Source organism: Pteropus alecto, unplaced genomic scaffold (genome assembly GCF_000325575.1).
Source record: "Pteropus alecto unplaced genomic scaffold, ASM32557v1 scaffold213, whole genome shotgun sequence".
NCBI lineage: Eukaryota > Metazoa > Chordata > Mammalia > Chiroptera > Pteropodidae > Pteropus > Pteropus alecto.
The window spans coordinates 5,850,240-5,870,550 of record NW_006434829.1 but is presented as its reverse complement, the minus strand read 5'-3'; the positions used below and the strand labels follow the sequence as shown (position 1 = coordinate 5,870,550).

The following is a 20,311-nucleotide window of genomic DNA, read 5'->3' as shown; positions in this document are numbered from 1 at the left end:
TGCACTTCCAAACCCAGATCAAGATAAAGGCGACTCACAGCCCCCGGAGGTGACAAATTTGGAGGGCCTCCTGTAGAGAGATAGGACTTGGGTAGCCTGGGAAGCCAAAGAAAATGGAGCAGAGTTTCCCCGGGGTGTCTGCAGAACCTAGGACCGATCAGCAATACACACCCCTGCAAACTCGCTATTATCTTCTGGCCTCCAGCTCCAACGCGCGAAATCTGCAAATTCTTCCTTTATCTGCTGCACATGCTCGTTCACCTTCGTTCTGGCTAGAACCAGGGTAACCGTTCCAATGATTATATAACTTCCCGAGTTCAAGAAAAATAGTAAAAACATAAGGATGATGAAAAAAAATATTGAGGGTGGATTAAAATTTTTTTCTGCAAATGTAAAAGTTAGAGTGCACAAAAATTATATATACAAACACCCATATTCTCACCCCTCAGAATGAATAACTTAACATTTTATCTAAGGACCTTTTTTTATTAGTCACCAAATAAACCTTTTCCTTTCCCCCAAGTCCCAGCAAATTTGAATCCAAAATAAGTTAACCTACTTCTCTTAATTATTGTCTCTCTCCACCTCCACCCAAACTTAAAGGGTAAATTCCAGGACCGAGTTCCTTCGATGGGCTGGGCTTCTACATAGCAGGTCTGCACACATCTAGCCCCAGTGAACAGTATTGTATGGAAACCACCGACCTCGGACGCACAGCAGCATCCTTTTTCCCTTCCCCAACTCCCGCGTGCAACTTTTCAACTTACGCTCCCGCCAGGGGGCCTATTTGGCTCGGCCCATTTGGCGGAAGGATCCCGCGCGCGGTCGCAGTTACGCTCAACCGTTTCCTCCCCTTCCCGGGCTCTGGCCCCGCCCCCTCCCGCGCGCTCTATGGCCCATAAAGAAGTCCCGGCCAGGCCGCTGCACTCCCCGCGCGCATCCGTGCGCCGCCCGAGGCTAGCTAAGGAGTCGGCCGCCATTTTGTTCTTCTCGTGGTTCCAGTGGGGAGAGAAGGAGGAAGCAGGGTGCGGGGCGGTCGGGGGGGGACCCGCCGCGGCTGTTGCCACCGCCGCCACCACCGCCTCTGTGCTCGTGGCGTGGGAAAGGAGGCGTGAGTCCCGGGCGCGAGCCGCCGGCGGCGCCGCTACGGGAGGATCGGTGGTGGGAAGGCGATGGCGGATATAGATAAACTCAATATCGACAGCATCATCCAACGGCTGCTGGAAGGTGAAGGGGGCGGCGGACGGGCTGAGGGGAGGCGAGCAGCCCCGGGGGCTCGCGGTGGGGGCAGTTGGGAGGCCGGTTGGGCTTGCAGCGCTGAGGGGAATGAGCCGCGAGTTTGGCCCGCGGGCTCGGGGCTGCTGCCGGAAGGATGCCGGCCGGGGTCCCGCACTTGGCCCACCCCGCGCGGTCCCCCTCCCGGCTCATTCATTGCACTAGGGCGCAGCCTTCTTCCTGGCCGTGAAATCTGAAAACTCTGCTCCCCACCCCCATGTTTCCGTTCCGTACCCCCGTTGCACCCCACAAATCAAACCCGCCTTTGGAGGAGAGAAGGTGGGGGGCCCCATCCAACCTGCAGGACGACGTTTTCCGGACTGTCTGGTACTCGTCCTCTCGAAAGGCAGTTTGATGGGGATGTGGGTTCCACTTGGTTAAAGGGCTTTTTTTTTATCTTGCTCATTTTTATTTTTCGTGGGAGTGGGATCGGGGAGTCCCATTTTTTGTTACTTACTGACCAACTTTTATCTCTCAAGGAGATGTTGGACCCATCTCCTGCGCTCCCAGATACTCTAAGTTGTCTTTTATCTTAATGAGATCTCCGCGCTCTTTTCTGAACGTGAAACCAAGGACGATGACAGTTTCGTTATATTTCCAATGTGCCAGGCTCTGTTAAGCGCTTTGCGTTATCTAATAAATTACAATCGTAATGCTAGCCAGCGCTTACTATGTGTCCGGCATTTTTTGAGCACTTTACACAGCTTTCATTTATTCTCCCAACAACCTTGCTCGGTAGGTACTGTTATGTTTTCCCGCTTTTCAGACGAAACTAAGACACAGAGGTGAAGTCATTTGACCAAGGTCACACAGTGACAGGTTTCAAAACCAAGCAGCCGGGAGACAGAATTCGTTCGACTCACCCTGTGTATGAAGGAAGGAAGTGTGCGGTGGTTAAGCGAAGGTTAAAGTAAAGCTGTTATTTTGGCTGATCTAAAACTCATGAAGTGCCTGGGAATTGATTCATATTGATATGGGAGACGGAAGAGAAGTTAGGATGTTGAAGAGAGACACTTAAATGAACTGCCCCTTTTCTCTGGTTTCCAGAGCGAGTCTACTAATGCTAACGTCTTATTCAAAACTTTGGGAGCATTCAGATCCCTTTCTTGATTTGGGCCCTGGATAATGTAGATTTGGCTGAGTTTTAACTTTTGGCCTCTATAATCTCATATAATATTGTTGAACTATAAATGCTCTGAGATGGAGTCGAGAGCATGATTAACAGTTGGACAGCTCTGGTAGAATTTGCAGATCTTTTGAATTAAGCCCTTAAAATGAAACTCCTGAAAATAACTTTTCTTAATCTGTGGGGTTTTTTCCTTTCATACCTTCTTAAAAGAAAAAAAAAAAAAAAAACACTGAATGGACCCCTGATAGGCTCTTGAAATGTCTCTCTAATGTGGGTGAAAACCTTGTCTTCATTCAGTACTGTCATGTATTACAGGAACCAGACTTGTCACATTAGTACAGTTCTTGATTTATATGAGGCAGCAGTGGGTCAGGACTGGATTAAAACAGTTTGTAATAAGAAAGGAACTTTTTATTATAAATTCTGCCTACCTCTGGCTAGATTGGGGTAGGCTTTATTTCACTGAGAAAAGAAAAATTGAAATCTCTGTGGATTAGAAACAAAATTTAGGGTCACTTAAGTCTTGTTAAGTTCTGGGTTTCCCATAACTCTGAATTTACGTAACAGATTTTAATTTTAATCTGTTTTTTAAATCGTGCTGAGAAATTTGCCTTGATGAACTCGGGTCATCTAAAGTGAGATCAGTCATTGTTTCTTAATAACTTCTCTCTATGCATGTTATATTGTACTTACCCAAATTTTTTAATTTCACTTTTTCATTGAAATTGAAATAATAAATATTTTCCTTTTTCCTTCCCTCTGTCAACCACATAAAATTGGCAGAGAGACAGTGATGATCCATTGAAGATGTATATACATCCAAGTTAGATGTTGATAATAATTTTGTGGTTTTTGTAATGCCCCCTAAACCTTTTTCCTTAAACATTTTAATTAAGATTTATGTATATCTGAAAACGGAGGCAATATGACTATGGGGACCTTGTTAGAATTTTTTTCATGTTCAGAATCATCTCATCTTTTAAGGTGGAGGACTTTACCAGCTAGTTGAGAATTAGCCAGTGATAATACTAAAAAGGCAACTCAGATGAAGTCTTATTTAAGAAAAACAGCATGTTGGTTTAGATCTTAGTCACTAACAGCTTTGCAGTTCTTTTCTATGCTTTTAGTAGTTTTTTCTTAAGTAGTTATCACTTGTGCAATCCGCCTTGGACGCTTTTATCCAAGCTCTGCCTTGTTGATGATAAAACCTTAAGGTTGTTACTCCTTCATGTAACTAATGTTCAATTATTAAAATAACTGCACGGTAAAACTTGAGGGATTTAAAGAGAAAATAAGCCCTCTGATATTCCTACTTACTGTTGGAGAAAAGTGAGATTTGGTTTTACTTTGTAATCGACTGACCTCTTTCAGGAGCTAGCACTTTTATTGCGCAGTGGGGCAGTTGTAACTTATTTTCACATCCTAATTTTCAGGAAGTATCTTTGCTCTAAAGATGGCTGTTGTCGAACTGCAAGACCGTGCCAGGCTCTGCATAATTGCTTGGCTTGCTTTAGTGATTTAAATATGGCCTCTGCCGTGGCCCTTGGAAAGCATTTACTAATTTAATTCTCTGGTGTGTGAGAGTCCATCTGAAGGTAGTGCTCAGATATTCTGAAACTAAAAATGTTTAACCCATTTGTTTAGCTTTTTGGTATACTCAGAAACCTGTTTGTATTCTAATGTTAAAAAGACAGCAGTCCCTGGTCCTGAAGATAATATTAAGGACAAACATAATCGCAAAAAAGTTCTTAAAATGTTGACCAAGGAAAACAAAAGTATCTTTTCCTAATGAGACCTCTACAATTATTTTTTTCTTTATACATCAGATAATTTGTACGATTAGAGGCTTTACTTTGGATCAGTTATAGGACATTTTGTTGATAATGACATATTAAAATTGTGTTTTGCTAATTCCCTAACTTAAAGAAGTCTGTGGTGAGCTCCCTGCTCTCCTCTCCCCTTCCCCGGCAGTTGTATGCCTAATCATTTCCTACGAGGTAAGATGTAGTAAGATGCAAGATGGGAAAGCTCTATTGAGGACATGACCTGAGCTTGCGCTAGCCCTAACCCACAGAGTGGAAGGCATCGCTCTCCTTGTGCCCCCTTGCTGGTCTGTAGCAGGAGGCCAGGCTTTCCTCGGTGCTGGGCCTTGCATTAGTAAGTAGCCCGCCCCGTGGTGGAGGTTGGTGGGATTGTTTTATGTCTTTGAAACTGCAGTCTTATAATGACCCGCGTGACCTCTTCTGTAGAAGCATGTGCCAGTGCCAGTCAGTCCATTTGAATAGGTGAGGATTACTGATCTTGAAGCAGGGAAATAATTGGTATTATACGGAGTTGACCATTTCACTTAATTTACAACTGAGGCAATTAGTAAACCTAAAGATTGAAATGTGGAGGATGTAATATTCTGATGTGAATTGCCTTGTAAATGAGGTAACTGGAAAGCCTCATTCAAGAGGAATAGAGAAAGATTCCATCTCTTTGGAGTTTTTAGAATTCTGGGACAAATTATGTTTTAGGATCAGAGTCCTATATCCAGAGCATGTTTTAGAACATGATTTCATTAGGGGCCTTGATTTATCTGAAATCTCCAATTTCTCCACTATAGTTTTCTGGCATTCCCCATCTAGAGGGGATCGGGTGTCACTGATATTTTAGATTTATGAAAATGGAAACTAATAAAATGTAGAGTTAGATGTCTAGTCTAATCAGTGGTATTTGTTCGACTGGGAAGTTAAACGTTTTTCAATAAATTCACTTAACTCTAGGTGTAGGTTACTCCAGATATGTATTGAGAGCGGTGGACAGTGTTTTGCAGCTATGTCGTGACCATCTGCCTGAGAAAATTGTTTCACCTTTCAATACCCAGATTATAATGCCATCAGTTAGGGGAGTCACAGGGAGGTGGGATGGAAACACTGAAGATGGTCAGAAAGTGGAAGTCTGCTCGTGACCTTAGTGAAACCAAAGGATTTGCGATAACATTTTTGTGGCTTATGTTTTTTTGTAGAAAGAACTCAGTTGTTTGTGGGAAAGTTTTAGTGTTGTAAATAGTTGCTGCCGTTTGTTTGGTTTGAGGTCTTATTTTCCTAAATCCATCAGATGTTGCCTAAATATGTCAGATATTGCGATGTTGATTCTGTCCCTGAAATGAGTATGGTGTGGCATGTTCTTAAAATTACCACTTACTTTAATAGGATTATCTTAAAACAGCAAAATCTCTGTTGGATTATTTTTAAATTAGTTGTGCCAATCTTAGGTTTTAAAACTTCATTATAATTCCGCTGGCACTTTTTCTGGTGTATGCTATTCTTTTAACGTGACCTTTCAAAACAGTTAAGGGACCTTTAATCGATGAGCAAGAAGAATACTTTTTCATTTTTTGTAATAATCCCAAAGTATTCTTCAGTTTTCTTTCATACTTTTCATCTCTGCTTTGCTCATTGCCGGGCTGTCAGAAAAGTTACTGTTTGTTGCTTGCTGGAGAAAGCTGGCAGTGCAGATAATCCCCAATAACATCTTTTTATTATTTCAAAAATTTTATCAGTTTGTTTTCAGTAAAATTTTGTGCAAGTTTATCATGTACTCACTGATTTGCCAGATAAATAGATAAGTTGGTACCGAGCAGCTTTTGCTGAAGATAGCCATAATGCATTTTTCTGAATCTACCTTTCTAGGCAGATAAAGAAAAGCTTTTACTCAGAAGTCATATGTGAAAGGCCTAAGGTGAGACTGCAGTGCCTGGCACCTGGACTTAGGAGAAACATTCCATCTGGAGAATGGAGTTTTTATTTGTTGGAATATTTTGGATTCCATTGACAATTGTTGAAATAATTTGATATGTGCTATTTGAACCGCTGCTTAGGAAGGTGTCCTGAGGTCACACCCCATGAATTTCCCACCTACAGTCTCCTATTTGTACAGGTTTCTCCCAGCATGCCCAGAACACAGAGAGAGCTTTAAGCCAAAATGAGTTATTGACCGATATTGAGCAGAGCTGTACTGTTAGTATTTTTTTGTAGCTAACAGTGATAAAATAGAGATATTTAAGCTTTTACCTTTTAACAGTTATCAAAGATGTTATCTTTAAGGTGAAATTTTAGTTTTATAATCTTTCTGGAGGTATAGTTTTAGCTATAACATTTATAATAATCTCTAGCTACCCAGTTTGTCTTATTTCCAGTGTCTTCCACTAGCATGTAAGCTTCTCAAGAAAAAGAACGAGATTCTTGTCTCTCCTGTTGCCAGGCTAGCCCTAGCATCCAAACCAGGGCCAGGCATATGGCAGGTGCCCAGCAACTATTTTGTTGGATGTCTGAAGCGTGGTAAATAAGTATCGATAGTCTTTACAGATTGCATGATTTAGTTCTTGTTTAATGCCTCCCATTTATAAGGATGCATTATGATTTTTTAGGGAGCAGTGACTGTATATTGAGGTTTCAGTAGTCTGTCCTATGAAAACTCCCTTGGTTTGGGAGCTTAATTAAGAACAAATTCTTACTTGGAGGGTGGTATGGTGGAAGCACCAGTAGACCTAGAGTCGGTCTGGGTCTGGTGTCCTTACAAGCTCTGTGACCTTGGACCAAGTCACTGAAACTTTCCCAGCCTGTGGCTTGGAGAAGTGAAAATGCCTAACTAACCTCATAGGATTGTTGAGGATTAAATGGCAGTGTAAAGCCCCTTAGCACAGTGCCCAGCAAGCACATGGGAAGTGCTTGGTAAATGTTAGCTACAACTGATAGATAATTCTATTGGTAGGCATTGAAAATAGTAAAGTATAGACACTTATGCTGTTGGCTGATAGGGCTATTTTTAAGAAATATCTGCAGTGTTCTCTTGAACTGCCAAAACCCATTTTGAAGTCTTTATCTTCTGTTAGATACATTTTGAAATTTAAGAATAATCCTAAATTTTAATTTTCACCTCTAGGAAAATACTCTATAAAGCCTGATAGGAAAGTGACACTATTGCTTTATAATTTGAAAGCACAGAAAATTTGTCTTTAATCAAAAGTATATAGTCTGAAAAAAATTAAAGATTTTAAGTATGTAGTTGTGAAAGTATGTTTAATTCTAATGTCACAAGTCTAGCCAACAGTAGTTACAGATTTATCCAGACTTCTTTCATGCAACAGATTTTGAGTGCCTGCTCTGTACTGGCCAGGGGCAGGTACACTGCAGAGCAGGTGGTGTGTCCAGGGGTTTGCATTCTACTGGGGTAGAAGTGAACCTGCAGTCATAATACAAAGTACAGTGTATGCTGGGTGGTGACTGGCTCTTGAGCATTTCAGAATGCATAAAGCGGGCTTGTGAGGGAGATGGTGAGGAGAGAGAGGGTGAGGTAATAGCTAAGCAGTCTTGAAGGGTGAGCAGGAATTTGCCTATTGATAGAAGATGGTTTTGACCGTTTCTATTTTTATAATTTTAGTCCTTGAGCTAATTGTAGGGAATTTAAAAAGCTTTGTGACTGTGTTATTGCTTTTAATGAGCACTGTTCATCAAATATAAAATATCCTGGTTCCGGAAAAACTCTACATTAAGAAAAATTTTTAATTGTTCGTAGTATTTCTTTTTACTAATCTGTACACTCCTACTCAGAGGACAAACAATAAGAGAACGAAAACTACTGTAAACTATGTCTAAAAGTGGTAGTGGAAGCCTCCAAAACCAGTAAAATTCGTATTAGCACCATTGATTTAATATGGTGACATTGATTCAGTATAGCATTCATATAAAAAGTATAGCCTGTGTTCTATATAGGTGTAAGTTAGTTATTGCATATTCTCCTGAAGGAGTGGGCTATTCATTCACAAACATAGGGCTCTGCTGAAAATGATCCAGAAACTTAGGAGTCCCCTCCTTTCCAAAAATAAAATTTCCTGCTGGGCAGTCTGCCTGAATTCCTGGTTGACTGGTAAAATCACTAATGATTGGGATTTTCTGGCCAGTGAATCAGAAATCAGACCATATTTCCACCGGGAGTGTTTCTTGAGTTCTCCTGTATGTGTGTTTAGAGAAAAAAAAAATTACTGTGGAAAAATCGTTTTTTGTTGCTTAGCTGTTGTTGTATTATATATGCATCTGTTTCATATCATCCCTCAAAATCATTACTGCACTTTGTCCTTAATTCTTGTTTCATAATATTTTGATCAGAGACTGGCTAGTCATTTAGTTCAGTTACATATTGGGATTTAAAGTAGTGATTTACTCAAGGCTATAGAACCAGTACAAAAAACTTGGGGCTCCTGGCTCCTAGCCCAGTGTTCTCTCTTAACGTTTTCTCTTCTTTGTGTGCTTCAAGAATTTGATCCTTCCCTATTGTTCTTCTTTCTTATTATTTTTCATTGAAAAAAATAATGCTCCTCTACACACTGTCTCATTTCTGCTCAGAACTTGCTTCTTCTGAAAATTCAGGGTTTCAATGGCTATTGAGGCTGAAGGATTGCTTCACCTAGGGCAATATTTCTCAAATACAGCCCTTTTTAGTAAAAAATTTTCAGCAAACATCAGGTTTTTTACTTGTAATTTTTATTATTCTGTAATGTTACTTAGATATTTATAGAACGAAGCTAGATACAAACCATTTAAACCTATTGCTCTTATCCAGTTATTAGGCCAAATGATTTTATAATTTGAATACAAACTAAGCCTCCAAAACCAGTGACATTTAAGTTAGTAACATTGGTTTAATCTGATGGATTTTGTGGTTTTGCTAAAACTGAATCACTTTTTACTGGATTTAATGGTGGAAAGATGCAGACTTCATTCTAATTTAGTCCGGTTCTGTGTTTTTGCTTCATTTCTAATTCAGAGAATGCTTTCATAAATCTTTTGTACAAATATTAAGACTTTGACTGCAAGTTGAGGATAATCAATCCCCATATTTAACCAGACCTTGCCAGCAAGCAGGCCATTTAACTGTAAAATAAAGGTAAATTTAACAATTCAGTATTGTTTATTTTAATCTGTTACAACTGGAATCAAAACAAAATTTCATTTCCTACTGCTGCCTACCAGCCCATTAAACGAACTGCTAATAAGGCCAGGGACGATCTTATGCTTCACTTTGATAGTGAGTAGAACTCGGAGGGCTCTGATGCGGGCGCTTATGTGTTTAGGATGCCTGGTGCTGTGCCATGGTTTTTTCCTCCATTTTCTCACTTTTTATCTGTTCAGATTACTAGGAAACCTTTCTTTAGCACACCACTGATATCCTTTGTCCTGTGCAGGCATGATCGTATTAAAAAATGCAGGCCCAGAAATTGCATAGCCAGATATGTACAGTGACCCTACAATGTGTTTTAATGAAATGAAAACAACACAAAATTTTTCACGGATAAATCTGAGACCCTTGAGGAGATAACACTGATGGGTAGCGGGGTGGTCTGAGCATTTCCAGTCTCACATTTTAAAACAAAGAAGCCTTAAAACCAACTCAGTAACGTGACATCTCTAAAATCTCCTGCTGTAGAAGGGAAGACGGGAGGCGAAATGAGCTGGCTTGGTGAACAGGGCTGTAGGTGAGCACGGCTGATCATGTGGCTTAGATGCAGAACTGAGGCCCAGAGCTGTGCCTCAGGGAGTCTGATTTCAGCAAGTAGTCAAAGGAAGGCGTCCCTAACAGTGTTTGTACCAGAGTGGATGACCCCTCGTTCAGGATACTGTAGAGAAGTCTTAACCTGGTATAGAACGTGCAACTAAATAATCTCTGAAATCCTGTCTAAGATTTTAAGATTCTCATTAGGCTTTTAAAACCATGTTCTTTATAATTGTTCTGAAAATAAAGCCAGCCAAAAAGCTAGTTAAGCTATGTTTTTGCCTCCTCTTTATCTAAAATTTGTATCCTTTCAGATATTTTTAATTTTTACATTATATTTTGACTTCATTTGAGTAATTGGAGTTTTTCTCCCCTACAGTGAGAGGGTCCAAGCCTGGTAAGAATGTCCAGCTACAGGAGAATGAAATCAGAGGATTGTGCTTAAAGTCCCGAGAGATCTTTCTCAGTCAGCCTATCCTACTAGAACTTGAAGCACCACTCAAAATATGTGGTGAGTTTTGGCACACTCAACAGTTACCTTTGGTTACGTGATTGATTGAGTCAAGGATATAAAGATGACCTCGTATTAGCCAGGAGAATCGTTTACTATTTATGAATAACTTGGAACTACTTAAAATTAATAAATTTAGCTTTAGAATAAACACCTCCAATGGACTTAGTTTACTTAGACATGCTTCAAATTTTCTAAAATTGTTTTGCTTAAAGGAATGTAAACATTGTAGAAGGAAAGAAATGAAACAGAATGGAGAGCTAAGAGAAAGTCAACTGTATGAATATATAGGAATTATATTTAAGCTTAAAACAAAACCGGTAATATCTAAAAATTTACCTTCCTTGATGTTGTATAGTTCTATTTCTACATGATCGGTGTAGATAATCTGTATAAAAACCAAACCTTATGAGTAATGCTGTATTCTTCTAGCATATTTGACTACATTGGTAAAGCTCGTATGCATGCTTTTAAAGTGAAATGCTCTTTGGTATTATCTAGCAGGGAGAAATTGAAAGCCGAATACATTGGTAAGTGTAGCGTGTGTGTATCTTTGCGCTCTCAGGGCCAGGGCTCACTAGAAGTCCAGCAGTTCTGATGACACAGCCCCTGGAGACTGAGCTGTCAGAGATCTGATAGGATCAGCCGACCTGAAAGGAAAACCATGTTACTTGGCAAGAAAGCCTGCCTAGGCAGGCATTCATCCTTTCCACAAAATAAATTCGTAATGAGTTGAGTTTTGTGTGAGATTCTGCACATACACATATACTTAAAAATGTTATTAAGCTCAGTTGAACTAATAAATAAGAGAAAATTGGAATTAGCGTTGTCAAATTTAACTATCATTATTAGAGGACAGTGCCAGTGTGCAGTGAATGTTTAAAGAATGTCTTTCCAAAGCTTTGTTAGTGAACAAAGTATGACGACACTGACAGAATTCTTGCTTCCAGGTGATATCCATGGGCAGTACTATGATTTGCTTCGACTTTTTGAGTACGGTGGTTTCCCACCCGAAAGCAACTACCTGTTTCTTGGGGACTATGTGGACAGGGGGAAGCAGTCATTGGAGACTATCTGCCTTTTATTGGCGTACAAAATCAAATATCCCGAGAATTTTTTTCTTCTCAGAGGAAACCATGAATGTGCCAGCATCAATAGAATTTATGGATTTTACGATGAATGTAAGTACTTTCTCTGTCTAAGAAAGTGTTACTTAAATTGAGATACTTGGTCATAAACCAGACTATCACATACTTTTGTTAGAATTTTTGAGAGTTGAGATCCATATCATAATCTCTCAAATTTTCTGTTTCATTAACTTGTTTTTATCTTGTTTTTTGCTTTTGGGGAAGGAAACAACCCAGCCACTGCAGCGTAAGAATGCCCTGGACTCTTCTTGTGGTGGGACGATTAGATTAGGAAGCAATGGTTTCTTTAGGATAGTTGTGAATATTCACAGATAACTTAATCCTTAGCACAACTCTGAGAACCTGTCTGAATAGGTAGTTTTGTTTTTAACAACTTTATTGAGATATAATTTCATTCTGTAAAATTCGTCTATTTTAAGTGTATAATTTGGTGATTTTTAGTAAATTTATAAGAGTTGTACGACTATAACCATAGCCATAGGCAAGCACTAATCTACTTTCTGTCGGTATAGATTTACCTTTTCTAGACATTTCATATAAAGGGAATCTTGCAATATACAAATAATTACCTTTTGGAATTTACAATGTGGGTTTTTCCCTTCTGGCATATCTGCACCCAAGAAAAGTGGCAGTTACTATCCTAAAATGTGCTGAAAGAAAGCAAAATTGTTTAAAAATTATTTGTATGACGTTTTACATAACTTATGATCTATTTTGGAGTTTTTAGTTGAAGGTACAAGTTAAGTTGATAATCGACAAGATTCTTAAAGCTTCGAAAGTATCAATTTTGATGGAGTTTTTTGTTGTTGCTGTTTGATAAAATGTTTTTTAAAGTTTTGACTCTTTACCTCCCCCCTCCTTTTGTGCTCATTTCTTCTGCAGGGTTGAGTTTAGGCCGGGAGGAAAGGGATGGATAAGGAATTTGAGTTATTTACTAAGACTTGCCAATGTGATGATGACAAGACTAGTAAATCATTGTCATTATCACTGTCCCCTAGACTAGACAGTTGACCCTTGAACAACACTGGGTTTGAACTACATGAGTCCACTTATACTCCAATTTGAAATTTTCAGTCCACATACGTAGAGGGCTAACTTAAGTTATACTCAGATTTTCGCCTGCGTGGGGGGATGGGCGCCCCTGACCCACCTGTAGTCATAACTAGTTCTCTCAGGGTGTGGTGCCTGTCCATCTCAGTTTCACATAGATGTATTCAGCTAGCTCATTTGTTTGCTTGGCCTTGAAACTCAGCTACTCAGATGAGGTGGGAGCAATCACCAAGGAGAAAAATCCTCTATATTCTGAACTGGCTGGGACATCTGAGTCTGGCAAGAAAGATATTTGATCTTGACAGTGAGTCTATCAAAGTTAAAATCTAGTAAAACAGTTATTACTTCTTAGGTAGTGAAATGAGAGGCAGGGAGTTTTATAACATTGCTTTTCAGATGTTACCAGCACTGCTTTTTAGAACAGGTTAAAAAAAGATTCCTTTTACACAGCTGTTAGCTCAGCAAGTACTTTGATGTTTTCATTGATGAAGTTCAAATCCAGATGATCTCTTTGTTATGACATCTATCCTGGTGTGAGGATATTAGCTATGTCATTTTCAGTTTTTGTTTAATTCAGAAAAATGATTTAGGTCAGCATTTGTTGGTGTCAATTTTGACTCTTGTTCGGTCGTCAAGACTCATTTATTGACCTTGTACTCAAGCTGTCCTCTCTCCCATCAGGCAGGTATGATTTGCCACCCAGTCTTGGGGACATAAAAATGCCCTTGGCATAGGTGGCTTTCAGTTGATGGTTTACAGACTTTAAAAAGTTGATAATTATATTAAATTTTTATCTTGGTGTAAATTTTATTGCAATGAAGTTTTACTCAACTGTAGATTTACACAGAACAATTTAAAAAGCTGCTTTAAGTGATAGCCTTATTTCCTAAGTATAACAAGCAGTCTCTGTACTGTTTTTTTTCCTTCCGATCTTATGACTGCAGTCCTGCAAAGTCTGAGATACCTGCTGGATAAAATGTGTTATCCTTTTCTGAGAGCAGAGCTGTCTGATCTGTAGTAATAGGAAACTGTGCTAGGGGCTCTGGCTCAGAATCCCAGGATTTTGGAAGCCTGTAGAGTAGGGGTCCCTAGCTCCCAGGCCACGGGCAGGTACTGATCTGTGGCCTGTTAGGAACTGGGCCACACAGCAGAAGGTAAGTGGTGGGTGCGCAAGGGGGCAAAGCTTCACCTGTATTTGCAGCTGCTCCCCAGCACTAGCATCACTGCCTCAGCTCTGCCTCAGGTCATCAGATACTGGATTCTCATAGGAGCACAGATCCCTGGTGTCAAAAATGTTGGGGACTGCTGCTATAGTGCAGTTATCCAAGCTAAACCTTTCTGGAGCCAGATGTTCCTAGTGCTCTGAAGTGGCCTTAGGAAGTGGAGAGGGAGAAAGGAGAAAGCAAGGAGTCCAGGACTTAATTAAGATGCTCAGGGACAGCAGGAGGAAGAACCTCCTAAATTTTGGTAGAGCTAGCAAAGGCATTTGCAGGAGAAGCTGCAGCGTGTTGCATGACTGAGGAATCAAGGTGCAGAGCAGAATTCAAGGAGGATGAGGATTGCCGGGACTGGCTAATGCAGCAGTGGGCAAAAAAAAAAAATCCAAGGGAGCACTGGATGGTGGTTCAGGCCTCTGTAAAAAATGGAGACAGAACCATATCACTTTGTAAGTGGAGGTTAAGACAGCTCAGCCCTGTTCTTGTGTTGTTATTATTATAACTGTTGGAAATGCAAGGTGGTAATTATGCATAGGTCCCCGAAGAAAGGTGTAGGACAGGGAATTAGGAGCCTGAAAAGAAATGCAAAACCCAGTGAACCAGGGTGAGAGTTATACCTGGTCACAGAGAAACATAAACTATTAGGAGAAAAGACAGTGGTCCCCCCAGCAAAGGGAGAAGTCAAATGTTTGTTGAATTCACATTGCATTACAAACTCTGGGCTAAATCCCCTGCCTGATTTGATTGGCTCTGAAGAGGGAGGATGTGATTCAGGAAGACTAAGGGTAAATTCTTGGTTTAGGAATAAAAACTGTGCTTTGATATTTGGTTTTTCTAATGGGAGGGTACAGGAGACAAATGGAAACCCCAAGGTTAGAGCCATCCTCAACTAATTCAGACAGATTTGTACTTCTAAGGTTTGTGAGCAGGTTTTTAACTCAGAACATAATTTTCCTGTGGAAACAGTGCCTTAAAGGCATGCTTCTGTTTGAATCAGACTCTGGTTCCAGAATGCATAAAATCTGTGAGCTGGTGAGGGTGGGCATGACCACCCTCTATCCTCGTTTCTGTGGCGAATATTCTGAGCATCTGGGCAATGTTAGGGCATATCCCAGAGTGCCTGCAGTGAGCAGTCTGAGTGCCCCTAGTCATTGTGCCTCCTAGAGTATTTAGGGGCTGGGAGTTATCTGGCAGCGGTAGGTTATTTTGGGTGGTGTGAGCATTAACTCTCAGGCTTCCTCAGAACGAAGATGGTATTGGCACGTGTGTCAGTTGTTCAAAATTGCCTTTATAAATGGGAACTACATGTGTGTTGAGATTGGACAAAACAACAGATGCCAGAATTGGTGCCACCAAGTAATTGTTGAGGTTTAATGCTATTCTTTGATCATTATATCTGGGATTCTCATTTCAGACTTCTAAATTTTTTAATATTTCATGCGAAAATGTAAATCGTTGCTTATAGATGAGATATCTCCAAGTATTATATATATCTAATTCTCCTAAACCTTCCAGGAATTTTTAATAAAGGTATAGTTTTTGTTTACTTAAAAGGTAACTTTGCTTTGGGGGAAATTGTCCTCAGAGGATGAACCTACAGAACACCAACCTCTCTTTAATGATCCTAAAATTTTCACAGGTAAAAGAAGATATAACATTAAACTATGGAAAACTTTCACAGACTGCTTTAATTGTTTACCAATAGCAGCCATCGTGGATGAGAAAATATTTTGCTGTCATGGAGGTATGTTGGCTGATTTTAGTTCCCAAATGGAACTCTAAAGGGTTTTTGATCCCTTTTTAAGGGTACACTTTGACATTTGTGAGTTATCATTGGGATGACTTCTGTCAGGTAACTCTCCTTTATTGATGTATGTTGGATCATGGGTTCACTTTGGTTCAATTGGATAGAAGACTGAAGTGAGTAATTGATAGTACAGGGAATTCTAGGCTCTGTAACAGTTTGATTTGAAAATAGAGCAGGACATATTTTTAAATATAAAATGAACAGTAATTAATATGCTGTACCAGTGATCTAATGTGAATATACTTTCCCTTGGTCTGTTTTTATTCTCTCCTTTCATACATTTTTCTGACATGAATTTTAAGAGTTGTTTTATGTTTTGCTCAGTGGTTGTGCTTTGTATGATGTAATTATAATAGTGATTGCAAAGAGGATTTCTTTTCATCTGTGGCCAGAAATCAACACAATATATTTTAATAAAGCCATTATCCCTGCCCTCCTATACTTAAACTGGTTTGATAAAGTTGGGCGTGTGATTTTAAACTTACATGAGAGCTACATCTGAGCTGGTCTGATAGATTTCATGGTCCCTGGACAACACAGGTTTCCTAGAAAGCTATGTTACACTTGAGCATCTGCAGCCCCTATACCCAGATGGTCAGTAATAAAACCTAGGCTGTACATTGTTCATTATTCTCTTCAACTGGGGAGGCCCTCAGAGGAGTGGAGGAGTAGTTTTTATGTCACTGGATTTTAATTTCATAGGGCTCTGTATGTTGAGGTAACTGTCGCCATATACTGTTTAAATATGCTGTGCCCCACAAATAGAGCATAAAACAAATTCCAGTGCTTATTCAGTTTTTTTAACCAAAGCTAAATAAGAAAACATACCCATAGATTTAATGTTAGCCTTCGTGTTAGTGTCATTGAGTCTGTAGACAAATGGAATGGTTAAAGTGCTAACATCTTTTTTAAAGTTCTGTTTTCTTCAAATTTTTCTCATTTAATAGGTTTATCACCAGATCTTCAATCTATGGAGCAGATTCGGCGAATTATGCGACCAACTGATGTACCAGATCAAGGTCTTCTTTGTGATCTTTTGTGGTCTGACCCCGATAAAGATGTCTTAGGCTGGGGTGAAAATGACAGAGGAGTGTCCTTCACATTTGGTGCAGAAGTGGTTGCAAAATTTCTCCATAAGCATGATTTGGATCTTATATGTAGAGCCCATCAGGTATTGATTTTGAATTTTACACGTACACTTAAGAGCATGTGTGTGAGCACAGATTCTCCTTTTGATTTTGGTGGGTAGGTATTTATACAAAGCGTCTCTGGAAGTTGACCTGCAGGATAATCAGGTTCAATGGGAAACTGAAGAGTGGTTTTGCTCACCTAGAATTTGCACCTGCTGATACTGAAAACATTTTCTCTTCAAGGTGGTTGAAGATGGATATGAATTTTTTGCAAAGAGGCAGTTGGTCACTCTGTTTTCTGCACCCAATTATTGTGGAGAGTTTGACAATGCAGGTGCCATGATGAGTGTGGACGAAACACTAATGTGTTCTTTTCAGGTAGAGGATGTTTTCAACATTGTTTCCTTTTATTATGTCTGGATTTATACTGATGAAAAAAATAATTGCTACTCTCTGTTTATTTATGTCCAGTAGACTAAATTTTTATTTTCCCTTAACCGTTGTTTGTCCTAAGTTCAGTAATGAGTGGGCCCCTTTCAGAGGAAAAAATTACCATAGAACCTTTCTCCCAGTGTTGAATTTAACTGTTTTTGCATTATTTAAATAGGTCAAAACAACCAATTTATTAGCTCTTTATGCTTATGGTTTCTTTGCTATAAATCTAAAACTACAATTCAGCTAAAATGAAATCACCACTTGCGTGTGAGAATAGTACTGACTGCCATGTGCCAGATGTGCTGTGATTACTCAGTTCTCCCACCACTTTTCACTAGGGTAATTCCTACAAAACCTCTGTTGATTCACTCTGACATCATTTGGCCTTCACTCAGCACAAAAGCATCATTTATACATAAAGTCTGCTTCTCAGTCTTTTTCTCATTCACTTTGATTAAACTTGTATGACTTCAAGCGAGCGCAGTCATAAATGCAAATAGAGCCACTAAAGTCACGTGACAGTCATCAGTTAAATGGATTAAAACAATTTTTTTTAAGCCAATTATCAAGGAGAAGTTGCAGCTCTTAGTGAGAGTTTCTCCTAGGGGCTCGAAAAACACTGTAAGCACTTTCTCCCCTAAATGTCAGAAGGGACAACCTAAAGCTACTATGGGGTGTGACTTTAAAAAATAGTCATTTTTGCCAGAGGCAAAATAATTTGTCCAGATCATATCTGCTCATCATAGCATTTACCAAATAAACATTACCAAAATGTTTATTTGTCAGCTTAGTTCACGTTCATGCTTTGGGGGCTTTTAAAGTCGTTGAGCCAGTTTTAAAGTCAAAATGTTTCTGAAAAAAGATTTGAGTGAGATTTAAGGAATCTTAAGATTTGGGGTTGAGTATGTTTCCTAAAATGCACTGTCTTTTCAATCTTTGCAGATTTTAAAGCCTGCAGAGAAAAAGAAGCCGAATGCCACAAGACCTGTAACACCTCCAAGGGGTATGATCACAAAGCAAGCAAAGAAATAGATGTCATTTTGACACTGCCTAGTTGGGACTTGTAACATATAGTATATAACCTTCATTTTTAAAACTGTAATGTGTATTGGTCAGCTTGCTCAAACAGTGTGTTTGTGGGGCCCTCCCTTCCATTTTTGACTTAATGAATGGCATTTGCTGGTTATAACAGCAAATGAAAGATTCTCTACTCCCAAGAAACAATATTTTGTTTTTAATTCTCTATTCCTTTTACAAACAATTTTAATGATGGTGTTAAAGCTGTATGCCCCAGGATGGTTTATCCTGTCTGAGGGGTAAGTGTACAATTGACCTTTTTTTTTTAATTCAGTACAGCCCATGAATCATGTAAATGCTCGTTTTCTTTAGGATATAAAGAGAGCCCTAGGGTGCTCAATCTGTACATGTTATCGTCATAAAATGCATACTGTTGATACAGACCACTGTGAACATTTTTTTAATTTTAAGATTTTGTTTCAAAGGGATTGCTTATTTCTCTCATTGTCTTGTCATGTACAAATTGGTTTTTATTGCTATCAACATTAGAAGTAACTTTCAACCTTGCCAGCATCACTGGTATAATGTATGTTTAATTAAAGCACACTTTCCTCTACCGAATACTTAAAACGAGAATTAAAGCCATTATTTTAAATGTTTGTGACTCTTTCCTAAAGCCAAAGTTTCTGTTGAAATACGTATTGACACACCCCTAAGAACAAAATGGCATAGTTTTATACCCATGCCGCCTTGTTGGGGATTCAAAAACAGGTTTTTGAGTTAAAATAGCAATTAGTAATATAGTGCAGTTTAAGCTATTAATGATTAAAGTTAATAACATTTTGTACAATTTCCATATAGTCTATTCATTAATCTTTTTACAGTTGCATCAGGCCTGAACCCGTCCATTCAGAAAGCTTCAAATTATAGAAACAATACTGTTCTATACGAGTGACCGATTATGCTTTCTTTGGCCTACACTCTTTATTCTGCGGTGAAATTGAGGCTTATAAGTCAAACAAAGGAACTAACTTACTATCCACCAGTTTATACAGAACTCACAGTATCTATGACTTTTTTAAAACTAAGATCTGTTAAAAAGAAATCTGTTTCAACAGATGACCGTGTATAATACCATGTGGTGAAAGTGAATTCAGACTTATTAAATGATGAACTTGTTAAATCCTCTCAGTGTCTATTTATCAGCACAATACACACAGGAGAACTGTTGATGGCATATTAAATCGATTTTAATGAATAAATGGCTCTGGAAACCACACAGTTTCAATTTGGGTTTGTCTTCCTTCAAATAGTCTGTTTTCCAAAGATGGATCGTAATGTGGATGCTCATATTCTTTGAGTTCCGACCTGGAATAACTAAGTTTCTGAGATGGGGTGATGAGGTTGAACACTTCCCACATACTACTTGGGGAGGTGTGGGAGTTGGGGGCTGCGACATCATCTCTATTATCCTTTTGTTTGAACTCAGCTGAACTTGGTAAAATTCAGGAGCTACTGTCTTCTGACTCAATCACCAGTGTTTTCGTACAGTTCTTTGCTCTCTTCTCCCTTCCCTAATTTATGTGGAACACAGTGTTGTGTCCTATTACATTTGTCACAAATGTGTCGAATGCATATTAATTTCTCAAAGTACATTAAAAGTGTTCATAAAGCGTGTATCATTTGAAAAAGCACTTTCTTCCATCGAAAACTGGTTCCCCTCAAGGAGTTTGAAGGGGACCTGGTGAGGAGCTGCTCGCCCTGACAGTGGCGTGTGGAGAGCATTGCACAGGAGAGCTGGGTCAGCCCCCATCTGTGCTAACAAGCCGATCCTGAGGCAAAGCCGAGTCTCTGAGCTCCACATTCTGTGACAAATCCAGAGTGGTGGTATTTTACTTTTCCTGTAATTCTTCCAGATCTCTGACTACAGGCAGATGAGCTGCAATTGATTGTGTCGAAGTTTTTAAGCTACGCCCTGGACATTATCAGTTTTGTCACTTTCAAGATTTCAAAAACCTATAAAGTTGTAAAATGGGGCCACTCTACTCGGGTTATT

The 20,311-nt window shown here is 39.4% G+C and overlaps 1 protein-coding gene across 1 annotated transcript; it reads left to right on the top strand.

Moving 5' to 3' along the window:
- The first annotated feature begins 904 nt into the window (after nt 1–904).
- PPP1CC (protein phosphatase 1 catalytic subunit gamma) lies at nt 905–19,534 on the top strand. Its single transcript, XM_006910031.3, has 8 exons — nt 905–1,227; nt 10,320–10,451; nt 11,402–11,632; nt 15,506–15,610; nt 16,621–16,844; nt 17,047–17,181; nt 18,181–18,241; nt 19,140–19,534. Exons 1-8 carry the CDS (start codon nt 1,173–1,175, stop codon nt 19,208–19,210), a joined length of 1,014 nt encoding a protein of 337 aa, XP_006910093.1. The 5' UTR covers nt 905–1,172; the 3' UTR covers nt 19,211–19,534.
- The last annotated feature ends 777 nt before the right edge of the window (nt 19,535–20,311 follow it).